The 26,752-nt window shown below is 42.8% G+C and overlaps 2 protein-coding genes across 3 annotated transcripts; one reads left to right on the top strand and one right to left on the bottom strand.

The window, feature by feature from the left end:
• Positions 1-1,405: 1,405 nt before the first annotated feature.
• SLC25A30 (solute carrier family 25 member 30) lies at positions 1,406-26,264 on the bottom strand. Of its 2 annotated transcripts, XM_009248630.4 has the most exons (10): positions 26,182-26,264; positions 19,258-19,376; positions 16,966-17,113; positions 13,930-14,024; positions 12,375-12,460; positions 10,337-10,432; positions 9,130-9,254; positions 7,031-7,169; positions 5,344-5,424; positions 1,406-4,111 (listed from the first exon to the last, which is right to left on the bottom strand). In XM_009248630.4, exons 2-10 carry the CDS (start codon positions 19,319-19,321, stop codon positions 4,070-4,072), a joined length of 876 nt encoding a protein of 291 aa, XP_009246905.1. In that variant the 5' UTR covers positions 19,322-19,376; positions 26,182-26,264; the 3' UTR covers positions 1,406-4,069. The 2 variants fall into 2 exon arrangements, with proteins under 2 accessions (XP_009246905.1, XP_009246906.1); XM_009248631.4 differs by lacking the exons at positions 16,966-17,113; positions 26,182-26,264 and having other exon boundaries at positions 19,258-19,377.
• On the top strand, positions 25,807-26,752 carry LOC112128562 (uncharacterized). Its single transcript, XM_024230782.3, has one exon. It carries the CDS (start codon positions 25,860-25,862, stop codon positions 26,655-26,657), a length of 798 nt encoding a protein of 265 aa, XP_024086550.3. The 5' UTR covers positions 25,807-25,859; the 3' UTR covers positions 26,658-26,752.

Raw genomic sequence — 26,752 nt, 5'->3', positions numbered from 1 at the left:
CAGTGTTTTGCTCTTGGTACTCATGGTTCCACTATTTACATCAACCTTTTGAGAAACAGATTTATACACTGTCTTATATTTCCCTCCTTGCTACAGAATGAATCTATTTGTAACCTACCAAAAATTTACCCTGTCACATTTCCCCAGCTGCTGGTTTAAAAATAAATATCCTGGATTTAAAGCCAATTGTGTCTAACAGGTGCCACCATCCAAGTGAGGATTTCACTGTTCACAGGCAGTTGAGACACACCAGCAGCCGGCGGTTCTCACTGCTCTTCATATGCAGGCAACCACATGTGGGTAAGTCATTTAGTCTCTTAGGTAGGAGAACTGAGGTCAATCTCCCCACTTTTAGGGCTGTGAAACTGTTCTGTATGATACAATAATGGTGGATATGCATCACTGTACATTCGTCCAAATCCACAGAATGTACAACACCAAGAGTGAACCCTACTGTAAACTATGGACTCTGAGTGACAATGATGCATCAAATAGGTTCATCAGTTGTAATAAATGCACTTCTCTGGTGCAGAATGTTGATGATGGAGGAGACAGGGGTACATGGGAATCTCCATACCTTCCATTCAATTTTGCTAAAACTACTCTAAAAAATAAAATTAAAGAAAAAAAAAGCTCCCCTCTTTCCCCAGTTTTACCATTTATTTATGCTTTGTGAAATGGAGTCTCACTCTTGACTCCCAGGCTGGAGTGCAGTGATAGCTCAATGCAACCTCCACCTCCCAGGTTCAAGAGATTCTCCTGCTTCAGCCTCCTGAGAGGCTGGGATTACAGGCGCATGGCACCATGCCCAGCTAATTTTTGTATTTTTAGTAGAGATGGGGTTTCACCATGTTGGCCAGGCCAGTCTCGAACTCCTGAACTCAAGTGATCTACCGTACCCAGCCCCCAATGTTAGTTTTTAAATAAACGACTATGTTTAATTCACATGCTAAAACAGGCACCTAGAGAATACTTTCAAGTAAAAAGATTAATGAACCCACTTCGCATTGAGTTAGCTGGTTGTTTTCTGCCAACCAGGTGTCCCTGTTTGGTCCACAGTTGACCAAGGATCCCTGCATCTGCCTCTAGCAACACCCAACACTGTATGAAGGACTGAGGGGGTCTGACAGTTCACATCATTGACATCCTCCCACTGGTATTTCAAATGCCAAGCCAGCCCTCAAATCAAGTTCACTGGCCTCAACTGAGCTGCCAGGTATTTCATACATGGGGGTGGGGGGGGAAATCACACAGGTGCCAGGCAATGAGTAAGATTATCCCAGCAACTTCTCCATGCAGAGAGAAATGTCTGCAGCTGCAACACTATTTCTACTCCAGCCTTCTAGACTCCATGTAGTTTGCCTTTGTTTGAATGTCTCTATTTATCTGAAATAACCAGAAATCATTTTTATTATTATATATTACTCCAGTTTATTAAATAAATGAAACAAGGCTTATGCCACATATTCCAACAATGTTTAAATAAAGAGCTTGAAATATAAAGGCTTATGAAAACTTCATACTCTTTATATAATGCATACTATTTCTAGCACATGAATAAATATAAAGGACAGGAGCCACTTTTTATATTTCGAATCCACAAAATTAAGCATCAATGATTACACAAATCCATAAGCACACAAACAAAAAATCCCATTGGTTATAAAAACTAGAATTCCTTTTGGCATATTTAAGAACACCCAAAGGTGGGTAGGGACTTATAGCCAGACCCCTGAAAACAAGGGGACCAAGTCTCCCAATTCCTTAAGTTGTTTCTTGGTTAGAAGCTTCAACAATTGCATTAACTCTTTAAAAAAAACAGAAAAAGCAGGTTAAGATCCTGTTCAATAAGGCACTTAATAAGTCTACACTGAAGAAATACTATGCTTTTATCTTAAATCGTGCTTAAGTTTTACCATGAGGTTTGAATTTCTTTCCACCTTGGTAGGAACATGTATGCAATTTGAACAAACTGGTAATAATGAATACTGTCTGACATTCGCTCTTTACACGGTCATTAAAATGAATTTGCTTCTACTGTTTTAAAAACTGTATGCACATTTGAAAAACTAAAATTTTTCTACATTAAAAAAAGAGTGTTTGAAGAAAAGCAATCTTTAAACTCAAAGAACTCAAAAGTGAAAGCCTCTCTATAGAAAGTCTTTATAAAATCAATGGAATGTTTTGGAAAGAAGAAAAAATCCTGAGGTGTAGTTTAGAACAAGCAGCAAGGCCTGAATGAGCTCTGGGGTCCTCTGCTGCCCTCTACGGTTGCCCAGGGAGAGCTGGACTTTCATCTGAGTCTAAGCAATTAACAGGTAACCCTACCCCACTGCACCCCCCCCCCCACCCCACCTTCTTTTATCCTCTCTTTTTGATGACTTTGTCTTAGCTCGCACTTTTGGAAATAATATTCAAAGGGACCATTCATTCATAAGGAAGGCAAGGGAAAAATGCATGGGAGGAAAAATTATCTGATCCTCCAAAAAACCCTGCAGTCCTTCTATTCTGTCTCAACAAAGAGACTGGCCAAACTGGGAATTTGGCCGCACTACTGTGGAAGGAGAATGCCCTGGAGCCCCAGCTAGCATGTATTTAATGTTGTTCTCAAAGGGGGAACTGAAGGGACCCAAATAAATATGTTCCCTGTCCTGTGGCTGCCTCCCAGAAGTGGAAGTTCTTGGGGTTCTCACAGTCATCTTTTATTTTGAAAAGACTAAGATGAAGACAAGAAGGAAGAGGGCTCTTCCTCTGAAGCAGGTTAGAGTAAAGAATAAGAAAATAGAAAAAGAAAAAAAGAAGAGGGAGAATGACTTATTGTGTCTATAGAAGGAAACAAAAAGGGAAAATATTACATACCACCTATCAGAAACTAGCTAAATAGATGCACTAAAGAAATCATTTTTAAAATTTCAAGCAGGTATTTTCCATCCAAACTAAACAGGAAGTCCAAGACAGGCACAACATAAACTAAAGTAAAAATTGGAAACCTGGAAAAATCAACTCTTTGATTCACTACCAACATTTTGCTAAGGAAAATGTACTAAAGCCTGAACTTATACAGTATTCTTTCTTCAACAAGACCTTAACAAAGGGCTTCATTCACAATTACCATGAGAAGCCCATGATAACATGCCCTTCTTCTACATAGACTGTTTAGAGCTGTTCCACAGCATGACATAAACACATTTACCTTTCCAGTCAAGTAGCAGCAGCTACTATTTGTTCTTCATTTGACCCTCTACATCAATAGATGTTATTATCCCGATTTTACACATTGGGAAATATATATGCTTTGCTAAAAATCATAAAGCTAATTACTAACATGACCTAAGACAGAACCTAAGCTGCTTGAAAACACCCCCCAACAATACAGACCTCGCAACCTTCAAAGCCAACACATAACACCACCACAAATTTAGAGATTATTACTTTGTAACAATTTCTCACAAATGTCAAGTCTTCAAAGCTTAAAATCACTTATTATAAGTGGAAGATCCTGCCAAAATAGGAAATTATAAAGCAGTGTGATATTCCTAGGATCCATTTCCTGCACCGTTTATACCTGGGGTTGAACAGTCCAGGTCTCCATACATGAAATTTCTTCAGTTGACAAGGAGCAAAAGCTCCCAGAAATTCAGAAACCATAATACCTTCTCGGAGGCTCCATTCCATGGTTCCAATGAGCTTTTCTAGAGCAGTCTGATGTTCTCAGTCATGAGCTGAGATGCATCAGGAGCTACTCTCCCTGAATAAAACAATACATCGCTCCTGATTTTCTTGCAAGTTTTCTTTAGCAAGAAACATGCATTTCATATATTATCTTTGATGTTGAAGGGCGCTTCAATGGTAAAGACTAGTGTTTGGATGTTAGTTTATGCCATTAAACGTTTGATGAAGAACATCCAATGCCAACACACAGCAATCTCAACTAACCCAGTCTTCATCTGTTGCTCACATCCCAGAATCTGTGATGAGCCAAGCAGTGAGAAGCAGAGTGAAACACAGGAAGCTTTGCTGTTTCAGAAGTTACCATTTTCAGAAAGATGTCTCATGCAGCCTTGACTTGTCACAAATCCAATTTCTTCAACTGCTCGTATGTCACAAAGAACTGTGGTTATAGGTTAAGGATGACACAGAAAATGCCATCTTCACAACTCCAGTGCATAACAACGGACTTACAAATGGCACACTTAATAAGAAATAGGTACAGGCAGACCCAGGCTATAGACATGATTAAACAAAAGGGGTTCCATCCTTAACCACGTCAAACTTTCTGCCCATAAGCCTTCCAGGGTCAACTTGGAACAGAAAGATCACAGCTGAGATATGCCTCTTCTGAGATGGCATCTACACTGATTAGCTTTTGTGGCTTTGCTGTGGTGGAAAAACTTTCCAGCACAGTAAGCTTTTGAGAGAAAGAGAGAGACAGTTAGCAAGCCCTGGGAAGCTCTCCTCAAAGGCTTCCACTATGCATCCTTCCTTGGGAGGCAGGAGCCGATGAAGACCAACAAGAGGACAGCAAAAGCCAGCATTCCTGCTTCATCACTCTGCCCTTCAGTGTCTAATTAACTGCCTCACGGGCACAGTGGCTTACGCCTGTAATCCCAGCACTTTGGGAGGCCAAGGGGCATGTCACTTGAGGTCAGGAGTTTGAGACCAGCCTGGCTGACATGGTGAAACCCCATCTCTACTAAAAATACAAAAATTAGCCAGGCGTGGTCGTATGTGCCTGTAATCCCAGCTACTCAGGAGGCCGAGGCAAGAGAATTGCTAGAACCCAGGAGGCGGAGGTGGCAGTGACCCGAGATCACGCCACTGTACTCCAGCCTGGGCGACAGAGTAAAGACTCAGTCTCAAAAACAAAAAAAAAGTTAACTGCCTTTCCTTTCCTGCCTCCCACTGTGGCACATAGGAAGCGTGCTAGCCTGACAAACAATTCCGGAGCTAATTCCTGTTTATCTTCAGGCACTTTCTAAGATAAGCATTCTAAGACACTGTTGCCAACCACATCCTTCCCTAGGTGGCTAGGGCTATAAAGCCAATCCTCCTCTCTCTCTCTCTGAAATCATAAATACCCTCAGCTTCTAGAACAGACTCTAACTAAACCTTTTTAGTAGTATCATTACTTTTGAATAATACCACCATCAAAGCAAGATTCAGTGTCTAGCACAGAGACTTTACACTTCCTAAAAAAGAAACAAAGTAGTGACTTCTTAGCATCAGAGGAACTCAAAATAATCAGAACCTACTTCTAAATTATAATTAATAACATGAGAGTTTATACAAATAGTATTCTTTAGCTATATCTTTTTTCAGATCTATTGCAACAGAAAAGGATACAATGATATTCCAAGGACCAAGTCTCAACCAGTTTGGCCAAAAGCCTTTATAGAGAGCAAAAAACCCTTCATTCTTCCATGTCTGTTAAAAGAAGAAAAAAAAGTTAACTTCCAAGTTTCTAATTATGCCAAATGCATTAATAATTAGGGTGCGGTGGCTCACGCCTTTAATCCCAGCACTTTGAGAGGCCGAGGCGGGCGGATCACCAGGTCAGGAGATCCAGACCATCCTGGCTAATGCAGTGAAACCCTGTCTCTACTAAAAATACAAAAAAAAAATTAGCCGGGCATGGTGGCAGGCGCCTGTAGTCCCAGCTACTCGGGAGGCTGAGGCAGGAGAATGGCATGAACCCGGGAAGCAGAGCTTGCAGTGAGCCAAGATCATGCCACTGCACTCCAGCCTGGGCGAGAAAGAGAGACTCCGTCTCAAAAAATAATAATAATAATAATAATTAGTGGCCAGACTGATTTATTTTTCTTAAAAATAAAATCCTGTTTGGAAGGACTGCCTAAGAAGTCTTTGCTCTTCAGAGGCTTCTGTGTGGGTGGAAGACTAAGGCTCCATGCCCAACAACCCCACATAAAGGATTGAATGAACTCCACACAAAGGACATAAACAGTGTTGAATGAGTAAAAAATTAGATTTAATTCCAGTTAGGGTCTTTTGCTTCCGTGCCATGTGGGCTCCTGAACAGGTCACAAATAAAGAAGCAATAGTGGTAGAGATATCATTCAGAGTACCACTATTTCCCAAGTTGTCAGGTAGATGAATACGATAAGTGTCTTTGCTTCATTAAGGCAACACCTGAAGCGTAAAATGTGCTAGTGTCATGTCGGAAAACAGGAACCACAAAAGTGGCCCCTGTAGCCATAAAAAAGAAATCACATTCTTTGCAGCAACATGGATGGAGCTGGAGGCCATTATCCTGAGCAAACTAACACAGAAACAGAAAATCAAAAACCACATGTTCTCACTTTTAAGTGGGAGCTAAACAATGGGTACACACGGACATAAAGATAGAAATAACAGACACTGGGGACTCCTAAAGGGGAGAGGCTAGAGTTGAAAAATTATCTATCTGGTGTAATGCTCACTATTTGGGTAATGGGTACATTAGAAGCCCAATCTCCACCACTACGCATGTGCCTATGTAACAAACCTGCACATGTACCCCCAGAATCTAAAATACATTAAAACTTGAAAATAAGTAAATAAATAAATATCACCTTAAAAAAAAAAAAAAAAAAGTGGCTCCTAATCTGACTACTGGCAATCTAGTGGCAGAGACAGGTGAAAACTTTCACCTACTCATAAAACAGTAGGCCCAATTATTTAAACTGAGAATTAAAGTAAGATTGATGTGTTCCTTTAACAGAGATGTCTGAATGAGGGATATTCATACTAGTTTGACTCAACAGGAAGAAAGTACATTTTGGAAGGAGACCCAGTTCTTTTATAATCACAGGAAATATTTCCTCACCTTTCACAGCAGAATGGAGGTATAAAGAAAACAACATTGTATTTATAAAAGTTAAGCATAGTGTGGCAAAAATGGTCTCCCATATGTACATCTCAGGGCTTTAAAGCATCATTCATCTTAGTTTTAGTAGCTTTCATAATTTAGTTACTTCTTAGATCAAAAAAATATATAATTCACAACCCTGCAGAGACAGACATTTGCTCTTACCTGTAACAAGCAATCCAGGGTTCCTGTGTAGCCAGAGCATCTGCCATCTCGAAGGACTCTCTGATTCATCATACGTGTCCTCACAACATCAACAGGGTTTGAGGCCAGGGCCCCTGCCAGACCACAGGTGAAGCTTGAGCTATAAAGACGCCATTAGAAAAAAAAAAAAAGTTAACCACCACTGAGCTACAACCACCATCAAAGGCAGAAAACAGCTTCTGCCCCAACTATGGGGTTTTCTTGTTTGTGGTTTTCATGTTTTGTTTTGTTTTGTTTTTGAGACGAAGTCTTGCTCTGTTGCCCAGGCTGGAGTGCAAATGGTGTGACCTTGGCTTACTGCAACCTCTGCCTCCCAGGTTCAAGCGATTCTCCTGCCTCAGCCTCCCAAGTAGCTGCGATTTCGGGTGTACTCTACCACATCCAGCTAATTTTTTTTGTATTTTTAGTAGAGATGGGGTTTCGCCATGTTGGCCAGGCTGATCTCAGACTCCTGACCTCAAGTGATCTGCCCACCTCAGCCTCCCAAAGTGCTGGGATTACAGGCATGAGCCACCATGCCCAGCCCCAAAACTATGTTAAACTAACATGTATCAACATGAAACATGTCAAGAAGGGCCATATCTAGAGAGCTTGATAAACTGCTTACATATTAGCACCAATTATACTAGCTGATAAATCCCAGCCACAGCTAAGAATACCTGACATTCTAGAATGTCAAAGGATCATAAAACATAAAGGAAATCCTCCAAGGATGATATTTTCCATCTATTTACCTGTAAGTGGACATCAGAGTAATTCTAGCCATAGCATAATTATATCATTTCCTAGAGATCAAAGAAAAAGATTTCCTTACTATAATGCCCCCCAAAGGTCTTAGGTTCTGCTATATTTTCAGTCCCACAAGACTACCACAGACCATACTTTATATCAATTAACCCAGAGCAAGGTTTCTCCGCCTCAGCACTAGCTATATCCCTGGTCTGTCCCCACTAGATGTCAGTAGTATTCCCCCTGGTTGTGACAATCAGAACAGTCTCCACACATTGCCCACCAATGGATTATGTATGATTTTATTTATATATATATATATGATAATATATATGTATGATATATCCATACAATGTGATAATCTGCAGCTATTAAAAATAAATGAAGGCCAGGCCTGCAATGGCTGACACCTGTAATCCCAGCACTTTGGGAGGCTGAGGTGGGTGGCTCACTTAAGTCTAGGAGTTCGAGACCAGCCTGGGTGACGTGGCAAAACCTCAGCTCTACAAAAAATACAAAAATTAGCCGGGTGTGGTGGCATGCGCCGGCAGTCCCAGCTACTTGGAAGACTGAGGCAGGAGGATCACTTGAGCCCAGGAGGTAGAGGTTGCAGTGAGCCGAGATCACACCACTGCACTCCAGCCTGGGTAACACAGTGAGACCCCGTCTCACATAAATAAATAAATAAAGTCTGTAAGTACTGACATGAAGTCTGTAAGCACTCAAAGATATTTGGAATATGTTGTTAAGTCGTATTTTATTTTAGAGACAGGGTCTTTCTCTGTTGCCCAGGCTAGAGTTCCATCGCCCAGTCAAGGCTCACTGCAGCCTCACCTTCCTGAGCTGAAGCAATCCTCCTGCCTCAGTCTCCCATGTTGCTGGGACCACAGCCATGCACCACCATGCCCAGCTAATTTTTTAATTTTTTGTAGAAATGGGGCCTCATTTTGTTGCCCAAGCTGGTCTTGAATTCCTAGGCTCAAGTGATCCTCCTGCCTCGGCCTCCCAAAGTCCTGGGATTACAGGCCTGAACTACTGTGCCCAGTCTGTTGTTAAATTTTAAGAAGCAAATAAAAGAATGTAAAATATGATCTTATTTGTGTAATAAAGTTCATATGATACACTTTCGTAGACATATTTGCATACACATAGAAAACGCCTGGAAGATACATATCAAACTGTTAACAACAGCTGCCTATGTAGAGGAATAAGGACTTCTACCTGGTCCTGCTTCACTTCTGCATTGCAACTTTTCAAATATGAGAATATAATACTTTTATAATAAACTTTCTTTAGAATTTCTATAATTTTTTAAAAAGCCATAAACATACAGGAAGTGAGTATACACAGTGTCTCCCATCAGGCCCGAGAGAATAAGATGCTTCTTGGTGATGTCATAGACCGGCAGCTCCACACCAACAACAATAGCAGCCCTCTGCGCAGTAAGGGACACACCCTGGGTAAAAATATTAACAATAAAAATAATTCTGATATGCCTCTGTAGAACAAGCCTTGCAAATGTGCAAAGGTTCTAATCCATAAACTATGATCAAGGTTTATCTTTTCCTCTGGGGAGGCAGAAATGTAGAGTGACAGAGTGGAAAAGATCACAGGGCAAGAACTCAAAAACTCTGAAGTCTAATTCTGATGCTGGCATTAACCATATGACCTTGGGCCAGACTTTGGCCAGGACAAGTCACCTCTCAGAGCCTCCAGTTTCCTTGTATGAACTGAGAGATCACACTGGATGATCTTTAGGGGCTATTCTATGAACTGACAAGTCATTAGAATACTAGGAAATAACACTCTACACCACATGCTTGCCTAATAACACAGACTTCAGTTACAAGCCATGAAACTGTATGCATCAAAACACCCAATGGAACTGTAACCTAAAATCCTTCTCCATAAGAATTTAAAAAAAAAAAAAAAAAAAAAAAAGGGCAAAAGACCAAACAACAACAAAAAAAGTGCTTATCCTTCACACAACATCTTATACATAAATTATTCAAAAGGAACTTTAAAAATCATGACATCGGCCAGGCGCAATGCCTCACAACTGTAATCCCAGCATTTTGGGAGGCCAAGGCAGGCAGATTACCTGAGGTCAGGAGTTCGAGACCAGCCTGACCAACACGGTGAAACCCCATCTCTACTAAAAATACAAAAATTAGCTGGGTGTGGTGGCGCATGCCTGTAATCCCAGTTACTCAGGAGGCTGAGGCAGGAGAATCACTTGAACTCAGGAGGTGGAGGTTGCAGTGAGCCGAGATTGTGCCACTGCACTCCAGCCTGAGCAACAGGGCAAGACTCCGTCTCAAAAAAAAAAAAAAAAAAAAAAAATGACGTATTCCTTATATTCCCATTTTATAGATAGGGAAATAAAGAAAGATATTTTCATGGGCAGAAGATGCTAGTCTTCTTCCCTTACTCCATTATGACACTTGGATTAAAATTAAGTGATAGAAATAGAACAAATAAATTCAAAAAAGGAAAAAGGAACTAAATAAATCAGTTTGATCCATCCTTCTGGCTTACCTTCCACAGTCCTCTTGTCCCCTCTTGCTGGTAAATGTTCATGAAGTTGCCTATCATTCCTCCTTGAATGGTGTTGCTTTGCGCTTGCATCCGAATCTAGAGATTATTTTAAAGACCAACATCAGAAAGAAACTACCACAATCCCACCCACAACCAATGTATACCTCTGAGAGCCAGTCTGTCAGTCAGTTGCTTAATAACCATTAGCAAGGAAAAAACTGTCATATAAATACTGCTATGATGCTACCTTAAAATGACTAAAACATATAAAAATTTATTCTTAGGAACTCTGAGATCTCCAAAAAGCATCTACGAGAGTCCAGAGTCCTACGTACAGCAGTTCATTAAATGTCAAAAAAGAAATTGATTTTTGTGAAGAAAGTCTTTCTAGAAGGATAGAAAACAGCATACTTCCCTACTACTATATAGGTGAGAGAAAAGTTAATTTCAAAGGTTTAATATAATTAATAAGTTATCTAGTGTACTTGGCAGCACTAAGCACAGGCAAGCATAGTTCTTAAATCAGCTGCTCCAAGCCACAACAGTCTCCAACCAGCTGAACCAAAAGGTATGCAGGCAAGCTAGCCAAGTGAGAGCCACATGATACCTGTTACACTCTGTTACACTTTAATTAGTGGAATCCACATGACCAAGATTCCAACATAAAAATAATGTTTGATGTAGCTCTTTGCATTTTTAAGAATGAAAAAAGATTTTTTACTACAAAATGTGTACCTTATTTTTGTTTAGGGAGCAAATACATTACCACTAACTTCTAAAAGAACTGTTATTGCCACACTAACATGGAAAAATAAACCAAGATACAGGAACTGCCTTCCCATAAGGCCTAAGATATAATTAAGAAATTAATAAGAGTGTGAATATTTTTCTCTAGCTCTCTTACCCCAACACTGGTAAACTTATGGCACAGATACCTTGTATTTCTTCCTTACCCACGAGGTCCCTTTGCTACAATGCATATATAACTGTAGTGTACCCAGAACACTGCAGATGGCTATAATGCTTGTCAGAATCCTCTATTAGATTGAAGACTCTCTGAGGGCAGGGTCCTTGTCTTACTCATATTTGGATTCTAACCATGGCGTATACCAACTGGTACCAGATAGAAGCATAGAATATTAGTTAAATAGTGGGGCAGAAAAAGAAAAGAGAGGAGATAGGAAAGGAATACTCTGTGAGGGTTCAAAAAGTCATGCCAAATTTTTATTGTATTTAATTAGTTGCTTCCAAAAAAGGATTTAAGGAAGCTCTATTCCTACTATTTTCAATAAAGTCACCTAATGTGTTATGTAATCTAATTGTAGTAATTAAATTTTTTCATCTGTATTTCCTGAAATAAAATTTAACAAAGAAGATGCAGGCCGGGCACAGTGGCTCACGCCTGTAATCCCAGAACTTTGGGAGGCCAAGGCGGGTGGATCATGAGGTCAGGAGTTCAAGACCAGCCTGGCCAAGATGGTGAAACCCCATCTCTACTAAAAATACAAAAATTAGCTAGGCACGGTGGCAGGTGCCTGTAATCCCAGCTACTCAGGTGGCTAAGGCAGAATTGCTTGAACCCAGGGGGGCGGAGGTTGCAGTGAGTCGACATCGTGCCACTGCACTCCAGCCTGGGCGACAGAGTGAGACTCCATCTCAAAAAAAAAAAAAAAAAAAAGATGGATTCAAAAATAGTCGTTAATGAGCAGCCTAGATTTGTGCAAAACTTGCAGTCCATCTATATTTAATGAACCAATAAAACAAGGAAGATTTTCCATGAAAAACGAAAATGAAATGCAGTCCAAGCCTAAATATTTTTTCTCCTCAATCACCAAAATCTTTGTCTCCAAAATGAGCTCTACTTTTGAGCTCATCTGTGTCCACCTCGTGGACATTTAAAAGTTAGTCTTCATGGCACTTAAATTATAAACAGATTCACATATACACAGATGTTACATTCACAGATTCCATTACCCGAATGTTGTTCTCAATAAGAAAATGTAGAATGTGCCTATAAGATATAGATAGCACAGCTTACTTTCAAAACATCAGTTGGATTAGCAATGGTTGAAGATATGACTCCAGAGAGAATTCCACATATCACATTTATTGGCAGAGTTTCATCTGTAAACAATGACACATTATTTGACTCTACATATTTAGAGTTCTTCCCGTGAGAAACTCAACTATAGGTCTAACTTATTTACACATTACTTGTTCACCTTAAGATTTAAAAACATATGCTTCAGGCCGGGCATGGTAGCTCACATCTGTAATCCCAGCACTTTGGGATACCAAGGCGGGTGGATCACTTGAGTTCAGGAGTTTGAGATCAGCCTGGCCAACATAGTGAAACCCCGTCTCTACTAAAAATACAAAAATTAGCCGGACATGGTGGCAGCTGCCTGTAATCCGAGCTACTTGGAAGCTGAGGCAGGAGAATCACTTGAACACAGAAGGTGCAGGCTGCAGTGAACCAAGACCACGCCACTGTACTCCAGCCTGGGCAACAGACCAAGACACCATCTCAAAAAAATAAAAGTATGCTTCATGAATCAAGTGATTTTAAAAGGATTAGAAATTTCACTAATGAAGGAATTTTGCTTTGCAAAATTTATTGATATCTAAATGTGATTGTTTTTTCTCTTGAGATAGGGTCTCACTCTGTTACCTAGGCTGGAGTGCAGTGACACAATCACAGCTCACTGCAGCCTCGACCTCCTGGACTCAGGTGATCCTCCCATCTCAGCCTCCCCAGTAGCTGGGACTATAGGCATGCACCTCCACGCCTGGCTAATATTTTGTATTTTTTGTAGAGATGTTGTTTGCCAAGGCTGGTCTGGAGCTCCTGGGCTCAAGTGATCCGCCCACCTCAGCCTCCCCAAAGCACTGGGATTACAGGCATGGCACCAGCCACTGCACCCAGCCCCAATTCACATTTATGTATAAATTCAGACCATCATAATTAAGATGAGCTATATCCTATATCTGTTAGGACAATAATCCCTGTGAGATAACATGACGACTTATTTGGCACAGAAAGTTTTTAAAGCACATCATATGTATTTAGTTTGAAATATCCTGAAGTATTTCCAAAGCATCTTAGCTCTTGTTTGCCACTCTCACATAATAGTGTCTGGTACTCATCCCATTCTGAAAAGAGATGAAGATGGACAGTTCTATGGATCAAAACAAAGCCACAGAACCAAAAAGCCAGAATATTAGCATTCAGTGTTGTTAATATTAAGAAATGTATTCACGGTTTTCCTGAAAAATTGGTGACAATTCATATGATTTTAGCAAATTTTAAGTTGGATGGAATGGTAACAACACATCCCCTGGTCTAGGCATTTTGAAGATGGGGACAACTAATTAAAATGTTTGCAGAGATGGTTCCTTTTCATTATTTCTCCCCTCAATTGATCTGATAACCAACTTGCTTTCAGCACAATTAACTAAGACTTTACACCCAGAGTTCTTGTAGCAGTAGGAAAGTCACAAATAAGCTGAAGAAAACCTGCTCCAGAACCACTTGAATAAAAAGACAAACAACCCACCTCCTGTCCACAGTGGAAAACAGATTCCCCACTCACCTTCTGGGCGTTCAACAAATAGTCGCTTCAAGCTCTGGTAAGTGCCTATCTTGATGGTGCCATAGGATGCCTGGCGTAACATCGCGGGGGCAATCCTGTTAAACCAATGTACAAAGGGACAAAAGCAATCTAAAAATCACTTAACATCGGCTAGGCAACCCACATGCAGAGTGCCATCCATAATCAAACTACGTTCTCTAAAACAATTTTTTTTTTTTTGAGACGGAGTTTCGCTCTGTCATCCAGGCTGGAGTGCAATGGCTTGATCTCAGCTCACTGCAACCTCTCCCTCCTGGGTTCAAGCGATTCTTCTGCCTCAGCCTCCCGAGTAGCTGGGAATACAGGCATCCACCACCACACCTGGCTAATTTTTGTATTTTTAGTAGAGATGGGGTTTCACCATGTTGGTCAGGCTGGTCTAGAACTCCTGACCTCAGGCCTCAGCCTCCCAAAGTGCTGGGATTACAGGCGTGAGCCGCCACACCTGGCCTCTAAAACAATTTCTTAAAATTCAAAAGCCAACAAAAACACAGGTGGGTCCAGATGTGCAAATTATTAGCTCACTAAGTGAAAGCCTGGCCCCTCATATTTACTCTCAATGAAAATGTAAGTAAACAAGTTCAAGACAGAATCAGGAAAAACAAGCCTACTTTCCTCCATCCGACATGCCTGTCCTATTATCCTCTCCAAACCACAACCACGCTGTGGCATCAACACTCCCCAGCTGTCTTTCTGCATTTCCCCACTTCCTTCTTGAATTGCAGTCAGGGTTTCTGCTGCCCTCACCCTCAAAACTCCCCTCTTCAAGGTGACCAACTGACATCTTTGTTGCTAAGTTAAATGAGGCTTTTCAAGTAGGATCTTGTATAAGCTCTTTGCAGTGTGTGCCACTGTTTACCCTTTGTCCTACTTGTAGCTGTCTCCTCCCTGTTCTGCTGTAGCATCACCCCCTCTGACTTCTTTTCTTTTCTCTACAGCATCCTACCTGTGTCTGCTGGGGTTCCCCAGAAATCTATCCTATGCTGCTTCTCTCCTTACTGTACATGCTCCCTGTGTGAGTTCACCTACTCCCAAGGCTTCAACTGCCATCTAAAGGCTGGCCAGGCACAGTGGCTCCTGCCTGTAATCCCAGCACTTTGGGAAGCCAGGGCAGGCAGATCACTTCAGCTCAGGAGTTTGAGACCAGCCTGGGCAACATGGCAAAACCCCATCTCTATAAAAAATATAAAAGTAGCGCCAGACACGGTGGCTCACACCTGTAATCCCAGCACTTTGGGAGGCCGAGACGGGTGGATCACTTGAGGTCAGGAGTTTAAGACCAGCCTAGCCAACATGGTAAAACCCCATCTCTACTAAAAATACAAAAAATTGGCCGGTTGTCATAGCTGGTGCCTGTAATCCCAGCTACTCGGGAGGCTGAGGCAGGAGAATTGCTTGAACCTGGGAGGCAGAGGTTGCAGTGAGCCTGGACAACCGAGTGAAACTCCATCTGAAAAAAAAAATTGTGTGTGTGTGTTTGTGTGTGTGCAGCTAGGTGCGGTGGCTTGTTGTGCCTATAGTTCCAGCTATGTAGGGGGCTGCAATGAGAGGATCACTTGAGCCTAGGAGGTAGAGGCTGCTGTAAGCCACTGCACTCCAGCCTGGGCGACAAAGCAAGACCCTGTCTCAAAATAAATAAATGAAAAATAAAATAAAAGACTGATGACTCCAAATCCATGCTTCCAACATGGATCCAAAGACACATTTCCAATCTTCCTAGATTCTCAATTTAGATGTCCTGTGTATACCTTCAGATAGGGTCCCACACTGAACTACTTCTCTTCCTTCTCCAAACAATCATCTCTCCTCTTGTGTTTGCTAGACCAGGGCATGGAACCTCCAGCTACACACTGGCAAAAACCACCAATTGAAACATTAGCCTTGGCTCCTCCTTCCCTTCTACCCGCTTCATGTATGGAAACCTTATATTAGGTCACGTAGTGCTATCGGTCCTACACCCTAGTTTTCTAGCCTGTCTTCTTTTTCCTCATCTCCAAAACCAATACAGATCCTCATCTAGTCTTCCTACATGACAGCCCTGCTTGTAGTGCTCCCTGTCTCTTAATTCTTTCTCTCCATGGCAGGCAGGTGATGTTTACAATGTAAAGCTGATCAGGTCCATCCTCCTACTTGAACACTTTCAGTGGCTTCTGTCTGCCATAGATATAGCAAACTCAAATGCTGACAGGTACCAAAAAAGCAGATGCCATGAGTGAATGATCCAGGTTGGGTCGAACTGCACACACATATACTATGTGAGTGACAGAGGTTTTGTAAACCAGAGACAGTATCCTTCACCCCAGCTACTGTTGTCATAACTGAATGAATATGGGCCTAATGTTGATTTCTCTCGAGAAGATGGAGTCCCAGATTTTTATGTGCAATTTCTCATTTTTAAAATATTGGCTCAATTAAAAAAACAAAAACCTTTGGGGATTGGTGGATCCATGGCAGGGCTATGGGTCACCAGTTTGTGGTGTGGTATACTGGAGAAAATCAAGATGCTTAGCATGGCATGAGGCTGTCCACGTTCTGTTCCTGTAGGTATTCTGATATAGGTCTCACTCACTTTCCTATCCAGTGCCTACAGAATACTGTTCATTAAATACTGAAAGACTGGAAAGTAGTTCACTGCAACTCTTATCAACATCATATAATTTTCATTATGGCAAAAACCTCCTTAATTCAGAATATCTAAGAAAAAGAGCTATTTTCAAAGAGTGAAAAACTGAACAGAATGTTTTTAAACAAACATAATTTTTTATTGTTGTCTGTCTGTACTTGAATATAGTAAAACAGTTTCATCAAAACATCTGCTACATAATATATATGCTTAGAAATTAGAGTTGAAATTAAAAGTGAAAAATCTATCATGCTATTTGCTCTTTTCAAACACACCTCAAACTTTTTACTTGTGATCTGTGCAGTCTTGGTCTGAAGTCTATACCCATGTGAAACAGTGAACAGTGACACAGAAATGCACAAAGGCCCACTCACCCCGAGTAGAGTGCTTTCAGCCCTTCTTCTCTGCCTATCCTCACTAATGCGTGCAACATTCCTCGATATCTAATTTCCTTAAACTTTGCATCATTCGTCTGGCCTTGAATCTGGAGCCGTGTCTTGGTTAAATCAATTGGAAATGTACCTTAAAATTTAAAAAGAAATTCACTCAATAAAAAGAAATTCCACTAAATAAAGGAAACGTAGTGATATATTACTGAGGAAACATTCAGACTGCAATGTGAACTAAGAAAGTGATTAAGAAATGGCATTTGCAATCTTGTTTATATTTTTAAAAATTGAGGAATCAAAAGATTAATAAAACCCAAAAAATGCATAGATACATTTTCCTTTCTTTATCTTTTTATTTATACCTCATCTTATTCTACATAGGATTTGGGTAGGCTGAATTGTTGTAGAAAGCAGATACATGGTATGATTTACCTAAACAGGAAATCCATTGAAAAACATAAGTTACTATTCTGTATATAAGTGAAGGTTAAAATGGGGTTGAATGTGAACAAAGAGGTAAAAAAAAGTTATTTTCTAAAGGGGTTTTCCACTTGGGAGAGTGTTTTATAGTCTAAAATTAATCTGGTCAGGCACAGTGGCCCATGCCTGTAATCCCAGCACTTTGGGAGGCTGAGGTGGGCAGATCACCTGAGGTTAGGAGTTCCAGACCAACCTGGCCAACATGGTGAAACCCAGTCTCTACTAAAAATACAACAATTAGCTGGGCGTGGTGGCAGGCATCTGTAACCCCAGCTACTCAGGATGCTGAGGCAGGAGAATTGCTTGAACCCAGGAGGCAGAGGTTGCAGTGAGCCGAGATCACGCCACCATACTCCAGACTGGGTGACAGAGTGAGACTCTGCCTCCAAAATAAAATAAAATAAATCTGATAACGCAGATAAATATGTTAAATACTGTACCTAACAAATAGTCCACCCAAATATATAAAACCCATCCTCAGAATCATCCTTGATTCACTGTGTCAACGGGAAAGCCCACCAGCACACAGAGCCTAAGCTGGTGAGTGGGTGGTTACCATGGCTCATCCAGCTTACCCACCTTGGCCTCAATTCTCCCCAGTCCCACAGGGGCAGTATTGTATCCTTGGACAGCAGTGACTGAGCCCTGGAAGCAATGATGCGTCCCGAGCCAAGCACAGGGCATTCAACAGCTGCTCAATCAGTGTTTGTTGAATGAATGATTCCAGAGAATAAACAAACAGGATCTGATGTGGAACCCAACCGATGAGGAAGTCACAAATGGGAACTGGATAATGTGCATCATCAGAAAGTGACTAGATAACTACAGTCCATCTCATCTGGCTCAAGAAACACCCTTGAGCTTCTCAAACCTCTTTACAGCCAAACAGGTTAACAGTGGCAAAGCTGGGGAAAGGACAAGGAAAATGGACAGACACAATCCAAAAATGATTCATAAAACTTGTGTTTGGGGCTGAGCATGGTGGCTCACACCTATAATCCCAGCACTTTGGGAGGCCGAGGCAGGTGGATCTCTTGAGCTTGGGAGTTGAGACCAGCCTGGGCAACATGGCAAAACTCCATCTCTAATAAAAATACAAGAATTAGCCGGGCGTGGTGGTGCACATCTGTAGTCTCACCTACTTGGGAGACCCGGGTGAGAGGACCGCTTGAGCACGGGAGGCAGAGGCTGGAGTGAGCCAAGATCAGATGATTGCACTCCAGCCTCAGCAACAGAACCAGACCCTGTCTCAAAATAAAAAAGTTTTAAAAACTTGTGTTTGGTCAATAGGATCAACTTTCCACTAAACTTCGAACCGCAAACTGCTAATAGCAGCCAAAATGACTATTTTGTCTTAAAAAGCATTACCAAAAGAAAACTTTTTTTTTTTTTTTGAGACTGGGTCTCACTCTGTCACCCAGGCTGGAGTGCAGTGGTGCACACATGGCTCACTGCAGCCTCGACCTCCTGGACTCAAGCAATCCTCCCACCCTCTACCTCCCGAGTAGCGGGGACTACAGACCTGTGCCACCACACCTGGCTAATTTTTTTTTTTTAATAGAGGCGAAGTTTCACTCTGTTGCCCAGGCTGGTGTCAAACTCCTGGACTCAAGAGATTCCCCTGCCTCAGCCTACTAAAGTGCTGAGATTATAGGCGTGAGCCACCACACCCAGCTAACAGACATTTTGAATTCTGAGACAAACATTTCATCATCTCACATTCTACACTTGAACTACATTGACATCAAACACCATCACACACAGCAGGCTACGTGATCCACCATCTCAGGTCCTTACCGCACTCAGCAGTGATGGAGGCCAGCCCCCCGTACACAAACGGCTTCCAGTTGAGCGCTGACATTCTCACACTGTCTCTTCTTTGATTTATAGAAACATTGCCTCCAACGCAGTTTTTCCTGGACACAACAATAAGATATTATAAAGCTGTAACTTCTCACACAGCCAGTTTCTTCTCCAAACTCTTCCCCTAGGTTTTATTTGGAGAGTGCTATCACCAAAACCCCCTGCAGCAATTCCCAAGGGGAGACTCCCCTTAATAAAGCAAAGCTCCCCTTTTTCCTAAACCTCAAATCAACAATTTCCAATCTTACTTTATCAGTGGTCTTAATTTTTACTGTGACCTCAAGAAGTAATCAGCTACTTTGATACCTTGATATGCGTGTATGTATTCAGTGTAGTGCAGCAGAAGTTGTTCTCTGGGAAGTCTATTTTATCTTAAATCTATTCTTCATGCAATAAGTATCTGCAGCGGGCATGATGGCTCACGCCCGTAATCCCAGCATTTTGAGAGGCCAAGGTAGGAGAATTGTTTCAGCCCAGGATTTCAAGACCAGCCTCGGCAACACAGTAAGACCCCGTGACCAAAAAAAAAAAAAGTATTTGCTATTCGTTCACTGCTATCTTAGTGAGTCCTTACTGGGCGGGGCATCACATCCCTCAGGTGCACTGCAGCAGACAAATGTTGCAAACTTGTGTCATAAGGTAAAATGACAATTACTTGAAATTACAAGCTACTTCTTTTTTTGTTTTTTTTTAAGACAGGGTCTCACCCTATCACAAAGACTAGAGTGTAGTGGCACAAACATGGCTCACCGCAGCCTCAGCCTCCTGGGCTCATGTGATCCTCCCACCTCAGCTTCCCAACTAGCTGGGACCACAGGCACACACCACCATGCCCGCCTAATTGTTTAATTTTTTGTAGACTGGTCTCTAACTCCTGAACTGAAGTAATCTTCCAGCCCTGGCCTCCCAAAGTGCTGGGAATAGAGGTGAGAGCCACTATGCCCAGCCACCACAGGCTACTTGTAGTCTACATTCTATAACTATCGGCTCACTTCTCTTAGCTTTATTATGTTACCAGCTGTGGGGCAGCTTGGCATGAGGAAAGAGGCTGACTCTGGGGTCAGAGCCGCCCCACACCCTTCCTAGAGAAGTTCCTGCTAAACTGAGTCTCGGCTTTTTTCTTCACCAACACCATCATCACCACAGCGGGCAACACAACCAATTAGGGGTACATCCATACTTTTATTCACTAAGTTAAATAAACGTCAAGCTGTAGGCCTATTGTGGGGATTAAGCCATATATATTTTAAAGACACTCACAAATGTTGCCCTCCATCTTCCTTTTCCGTAATAGGACCTTGCTCACTGTGACATGTACTCACATGCCACAGCTCAGGCCCTTCACATTCATGACATGTTCTGCAGTTTTATGTAATTAGAGCTGGTAAATGTGGCCTCACACCCATTAACAGGAGACTCATATGACTAATACTTTTGTATATATACTATCAACTATAGCTACTGTTGGTTTAAAATAAAATTTCTAACTTTTCAGTCAGTCATTATTGGCAAGCAATATGCCAACATGTTTACTTTGCCTGTGTTTAGGAATTTCCCAAGTCTCCTTTTCCCAGGAGAGGACTACCACAAGTCACCACTGCCCAGAATATCAGTTTCCAACACTAGGACCTCCCATAGAGCACCTTGAATAAATCTATTAATCATTATTCCTTGTTTATGGATACTAACCAAATTCATAGCAGTTACAAATGAGTAAAATAGAAGGTTCTGTAAGAATGAAACATGAAAACCACTGTATGTTTTTAGCTATTTCAGTACTAAGGAGCAAGCCCTCTCCCAAAAGACTCCTCTCATCTCCCTATTATCCTTGAAAATATTTAATAACTACACTTAAGTAATTCTTAGGCTTATTAAATTCATAACTCATATAATAATTAAGATTGTAAGAGACTGTAAGAACCTATTAATAATAAATCCAATAATTCATTTACCACCCAGTACTAACTTCCTCAACCCATCCTTAGACTTAGCTGATTGCAGATTAAAAAGCAAAACAAAGCCAGGTGTAGTGGCACACATCTGTAGTTCCTGAAAGGATGGCTTGAGCCTAGGAGTTCAAGACCAGCCTGGGCAACAGAGTCAGACTCCATTTCTTTTTTTTTTTGAGACAAAGTCTCATTCTTGTACCCCAGGCTGGAATGCAATGGCGCAATCTCAGCTCACTGCAACCTCCACCTCTCAGGTTCAAGTGATTCCCCTGCCTCAGCCTCCCAAGTAGCTGGGATCACAGGCATGCGCCACCATACTCAGCTAATTTTGTATTTTAATAGAGATAGGGTTTCGCCATGTTGGCCAGGCTGGTCTCGAACTCCTGACCTCAGGTAATCCACCTGCCTTGGCCTCCCAAAGTGCTGGGATTATAGGCGTTAGCCACTGTGCCTGGCCAGCTAGTTACGTTTTAAGGAGATTTGGCTACTTTTTCCTCTGTCGGTTTTGATATTAAGTTTTCAGTTGGTTAGGTTAAAATCCAGAGGCTCTGGGTTAATACTAATATGCAAATTCTCAACTAGAGCTAAAAATGTGATGGAATTGCTTCTTCATAGTTTTCAACCACATGGGATGAATCACATGCCCATTCATTCAGAAGTACCACCAATAAAACTTTTCTACAAATTAGTATCCACTCCTGGATCAGCATCCTATAAGCAAGTACTTCTATTCAATTACGATTTTTAAAAGTTAGCTAGTCAGGAGGTAAAAACAACTTTTTGGCCTTTCTCTTCCTTTCCAAAAGCTAGGACTAGATCCCTAAGCAGTTAATATTACTGGAACTTATCAAGTTAATGTTTGCTGAGTAAAAGAATAATTTGGCTTAAATACAAACCAGAGAGCCGCAGTACATGGGCAAACATCCAAATAAGGAAAAGGGGTCAGGTGCGGTGGCTCAAGTCAGTAATCCCAGCACTTTGGGAGGCAGAGGTGGGCGGATCACCTGAGGTCAGGAGTTCAAGACCACCTGGCCAACATGGCAAAACCCAGTCTCTGCTAAAAATACAAAACTCAGCCAGGCATGGTGGCGGGTGCCTGTAATTCCAGCTACTCAGGAGGTGGAGGCAGAAGAATCGCTTGAAACCGGGAGGCGGAAGTTGCAGTGAGCCAAGATCTGGACACTGCATTCCAGCCTGGGCAACAAAAGCGAAACTTTGCCTCAAAAAAAAAAAAAACACACACACACACACACACACAAATAGGAAAACCGTTCTAGTTAGGACTGGAATAAGTAAGTAGATGTCCACTAAGCTGTACTGGCCACAGCAAGCTGTGACAGGGCTATAGGTATCTTAGGCTGAAATCTCTGTTCAGTAAACTAACCCATTTCTTTGTTTTGGTGCTCTTTCTGAAGGGGAATCTCCTGAAACACTTCCTTAAATTCCAAACACAGTTGTTTGGAAAAATCCCAACTAGATCTACAGAAGTCCCAAGGCTGACAAACCAAGACAGTTAGAGAGATTAATGTGTCCTTAGCAGTCAATAGTGTCTGGGCAGCATCTTGGGGAAGGAATTACAACTTTGCGGAAATTCCAGTGTCAGGCAGTGGCTGCAGGTCACTTCTGTATTTACAGTCCTCTTACAGCCATGTTCTCTAAGCCACGCTAAAACCCAGTAATTCCTTACTTCTCCTTGCTGCATTATGAACATAATACTAACACTAGCAGTCATCCCTGAATACCTGCTGTTAGGCATTGCTATACATTTTCCTCACAGTCCTATGAAAGACGTATCATTATCCACATCTCACAACTAAGCAAACAGCCTCAGAGAAGAAAAGTAACTTTCCCTAGTCAAAGCTACCAAATACTCAAACTAAGGTGTCTCTGAAGGATCACACGACCCTTCCTCTAGGTAGTACTTTGCAGACATTATCTTCCAAAGGCTGTTAAAAAAATATTGATGGGTGGCAGGGCAGGGAATTCTATACATTCAGAATAAATATAGAATTTTCCGGCAGAGGAAATAAAAAATTTTATTTTTAAAAATGTTAGCTGTTGGCCGGGTGTGGTGGCTCAAGCCTGTAATCCCAACACTTTGGAAGGTGGAGGAGGGTGGATCACTTGAGGTCAGGAGTTCGAGACCAGCCTGGCCAACATGGTGAAACCCTGTCTCTACTAAAAATACAAAAATTAGCTGGGCACGGTGGCAGATGCCTGTAATCCCAGCTACTCGGGAGGCTGAGGCAGGAGAATCGCTTTGAACCCAGGAGGCGGAGGTTGCAGTGAGCCAAGATGGCACCACTGCACTCTGGCCTGGGTGACAGAGCGAGACTCCATCACAAAAAAAAAAAAAAAAAAAAAAAAGAAAGAAAAGAAAGAAAGAAAGCTGTTGGTGACTGGCTGAATATTTTTTTTTTTTTTTGAGACTGAGTCTCGCTCTGTCACCCAGGCTGGAGTGCAGTGGCGCTATCTCAGCTCACTGCAACCTCTGCCTCCCGGGTTCAAGCGATTCTCCTGCCTCATCCTCCTGAGTAACTGGGATTACAGGCACGCACCACTACGTCCAGCTAATTTTTGTATTTTTGGTAGAGATGGGGTTTTACCATGTTGGTTAGGCTGGTCTCAAACTCCTGACCTTGTGATCTGCCTGCCTCTGACTCCCAAAGTGCTGGGATTACAGGCGTGAACCACAGCACCCGGTCCAAATTTTTTTTTTAAATTAAAAACAAAACAGGCCAGGCACGGTGGCTCATGCCTGTAATCCTAGCACTTTGGGAGGCCGAGGCGGGTGGATCACCTGACGTCAGGAGTTCGAGACCAGCCTGGCCAACACGGTGAAATCGTGTCTCTATTAAAAATACAAAAATTAGCCAGGCATAGTGGTGGGCGCCTGTAATTCTAGCTACTCGGGAGGCTGAGGCAAGAGAACTGCTTGAACCTGGGAAGCAGAGGTCGCAGTAAGCTGAGACCGCGCCACTGCACTCCGGCCTGGGCAACAAAAGTGAAACTCCATCTCAAATAAATAAATAAATATATAAATAAATACAAAAAAAGTGAAAAATACAAATTAAAAAAACAACAACAAAAATGTTAGCTGGGCTAGTCACACATACCTGTAATCCCAGCTACTTGGGAGGCTGAGGCTGGAGAATAGCTTGAGGCCAGGGGTTCAAGACCAGCCTGGGCAACAGAATGAGACGACCATCTCTACTAAAAAAATCCAAAACATTATCTAGGTATGGTGGTACGCGACTCTAGTCCCAGCTACTCTGCAGGCTGAGGTGGAAGGGGCACATAAGCCCAGGACTTCAAGGCTGCAGTGAGCTAAGATCACGACACTGCACTCTAGCAGCCTGGGTGACAGAGCAAGACCCTGTCCCAAATAATAAATAAAGGTTAAAAACAAGTTTTCTGAATGAAATTGTCTATACAAATTAAGAATTTCAAAGGATTCTCCCTACACTTAGGATATATGCTAAATCACACATCCTGTCTACATTTTCTCTTATATGGTTGCTTAGTATTTATTTTCACCCACCTGACCTCATGTGTACAGCTGTAAAGGGAGGTAATTAAATATAATACTAGCTGTTCGTACTTTTGAATGCTTTCCAAGTTTCTCTTATTTATTTATTTAGAGGCGGAGTTTCGCTCTTATTGCCCAGGCTGGAGTACAATAGCATGATCTCGGCTCACTGCAACCTCCGTCTCCTGGATTCAAGCGATTCTCCTGTCTCAGCCTCCCGAGTAGCTAGAATTACAGGCATCCGTCACCACGCCCAGCTAATTTTGTATTTTTAGTAGAGATGGGGTTTCTCCATGTTGGCCAGGCTGGTCTCGAACTCCTGACCTCAGGTGATCCGCCCGCTTCGGCCTCCCAAAGTGCTGGGATTACAGGCCTGAGCCACCGCTCCCAGCCGTTTCTCTTATTTAATTCTTGGTAAGTTCTTTCAGTTTTACTTCCTGTTTCCTTTTTAGCCTGAAGTCTTAAAACTGTAATCGCACAGCCTTTAATGTGCTCTCATACATTTATTGTTCCTTGCTGGACTGACTGCCCTTTCAATAATGCCCTTTCATGAACTTTTCCTATTTCCTATTCATTTTAAAGGTGCAGAAGGAAAACTAAGCTCATCACAGACTTACAAAAAGCCGGGTTTAAAAGAAATCTTCGAAATCATTATCTCGTTTCACGTTAATTAACTGAGCCCGCGGTCACAAAGCTTCGCAACGGCAAAGCCTAAAGCAAAATTCATGCCTTTCAACTTTCTCACTACCCAAGTAGGACCGCAAGCCGAATCCGCAGGGCATTGCCAACATTGTTTTGCTACTCGCGCAGAACAAAAATGCTAATCACTGCAACTGCTTTACATGAAATTGCACCTAGAAAGACTTCAAAACCCAGAGGTACATTAACTTTCCAGGCAATTTCCTCCCAGCCTGTGTGCCACTAGCGATTCCGAATGTGGTGTGCCCCTCCCAGAGTGCGAAGCTCGCGGGCGCTCAGGCTGCCGTTTGAATGAACCCACGAGTGGGAGGGACGCACAAGCAGGGTTGCAAGCCCGGAGCTCGCGTGCAGACGCGCAGATGCCAGGACGGGCTTCGCACTCGGATCTGAATGACCCCGGAACAGGAATCACCCCACGCCAACAGCGATGGGGGCCCCGCGACACCGTCCCGACCCAAAGAGGCAGCAGCCCGAGAAGCAGAGCCCTGTCCCCAGTCCCTGGAACCTCGCGCCCGGCCGAGCCCGGCCCGGCCTGCGAAGTGGAGAGCACAGGCAGCCCCAAACACGCCCGGTTGCAAAGCAGGCTCCTCGGAGATGGCAGCCCAGCCCTACCCCAGGCCCGGGTTCCAGGAGCCGCAGAGAAAGGGGGGCCGGCGGGAGGAGGCGCGGGCCAGGACTTACCAGACGGCAGCGGCCCCGCACCTCCTCCAACCCGGACTCAGTTGGAACAAGAACCGGAGGCTGCCGGAGAAAAGGAAAAAATGCCGTCGCGGGCGGGGCGGACCCAGGAGCCTGCACTCAGCCCCGCCCTGCCCCGCCCCGCCCGCGCAAACACGCGACCTCCTCAGCTCCCATTGGTTTCTGCCAGCACTAGCCACGCCCCTGACCGCTCCAGATGGGGACACGGAGCGCCCGGGCAGGTCCCAAGTGCCGCTCAGGATCTTCCCCTGCTGCTGCCTGAGGAGGAAGCTGCCCGGGACTCGGTGACACCTGATGTGGCCTCCGATATCGACTGGGAGGTGGAAGAGAAATTTGGGGAACGCATCGAGAACCGTGGAAAAGCAACCTTCTCAGGGGGCGGTTCTCTGTGCCCGCGTGAACCTTCACAGTTGGATGGAAGTAAACTTGCCCTTATTTTTTTATACCCCAGCTTTTAGCTTGAAAATATACAGATTAGCCGGGCATAACGGCGGGCGCTATAATCCCAGCTACTTGGGTGGCTGAGGCAGAAGAATCGATTGAACCTGGGAGG

Source organism: Pongo abelii, chromosome 14, assembly GCF_028885655.2.
Source record: "Pongo abelii isolate AG06213 chromosome 14, NHGRI_mPonAbe1-v2.0_pri, whole genome shotgun sequence".
Lineage (NCBI taxonomy): Eukaryota > Metazoa > Chordata > Mammalia > Primates > Hominidae > Pongo > Pongo abelii.
The sequence above is the reverse complement of the archived record's forward strand: the minus strand, read 5'-3'. Positions and strand labels throughout refer to the sequence as shown.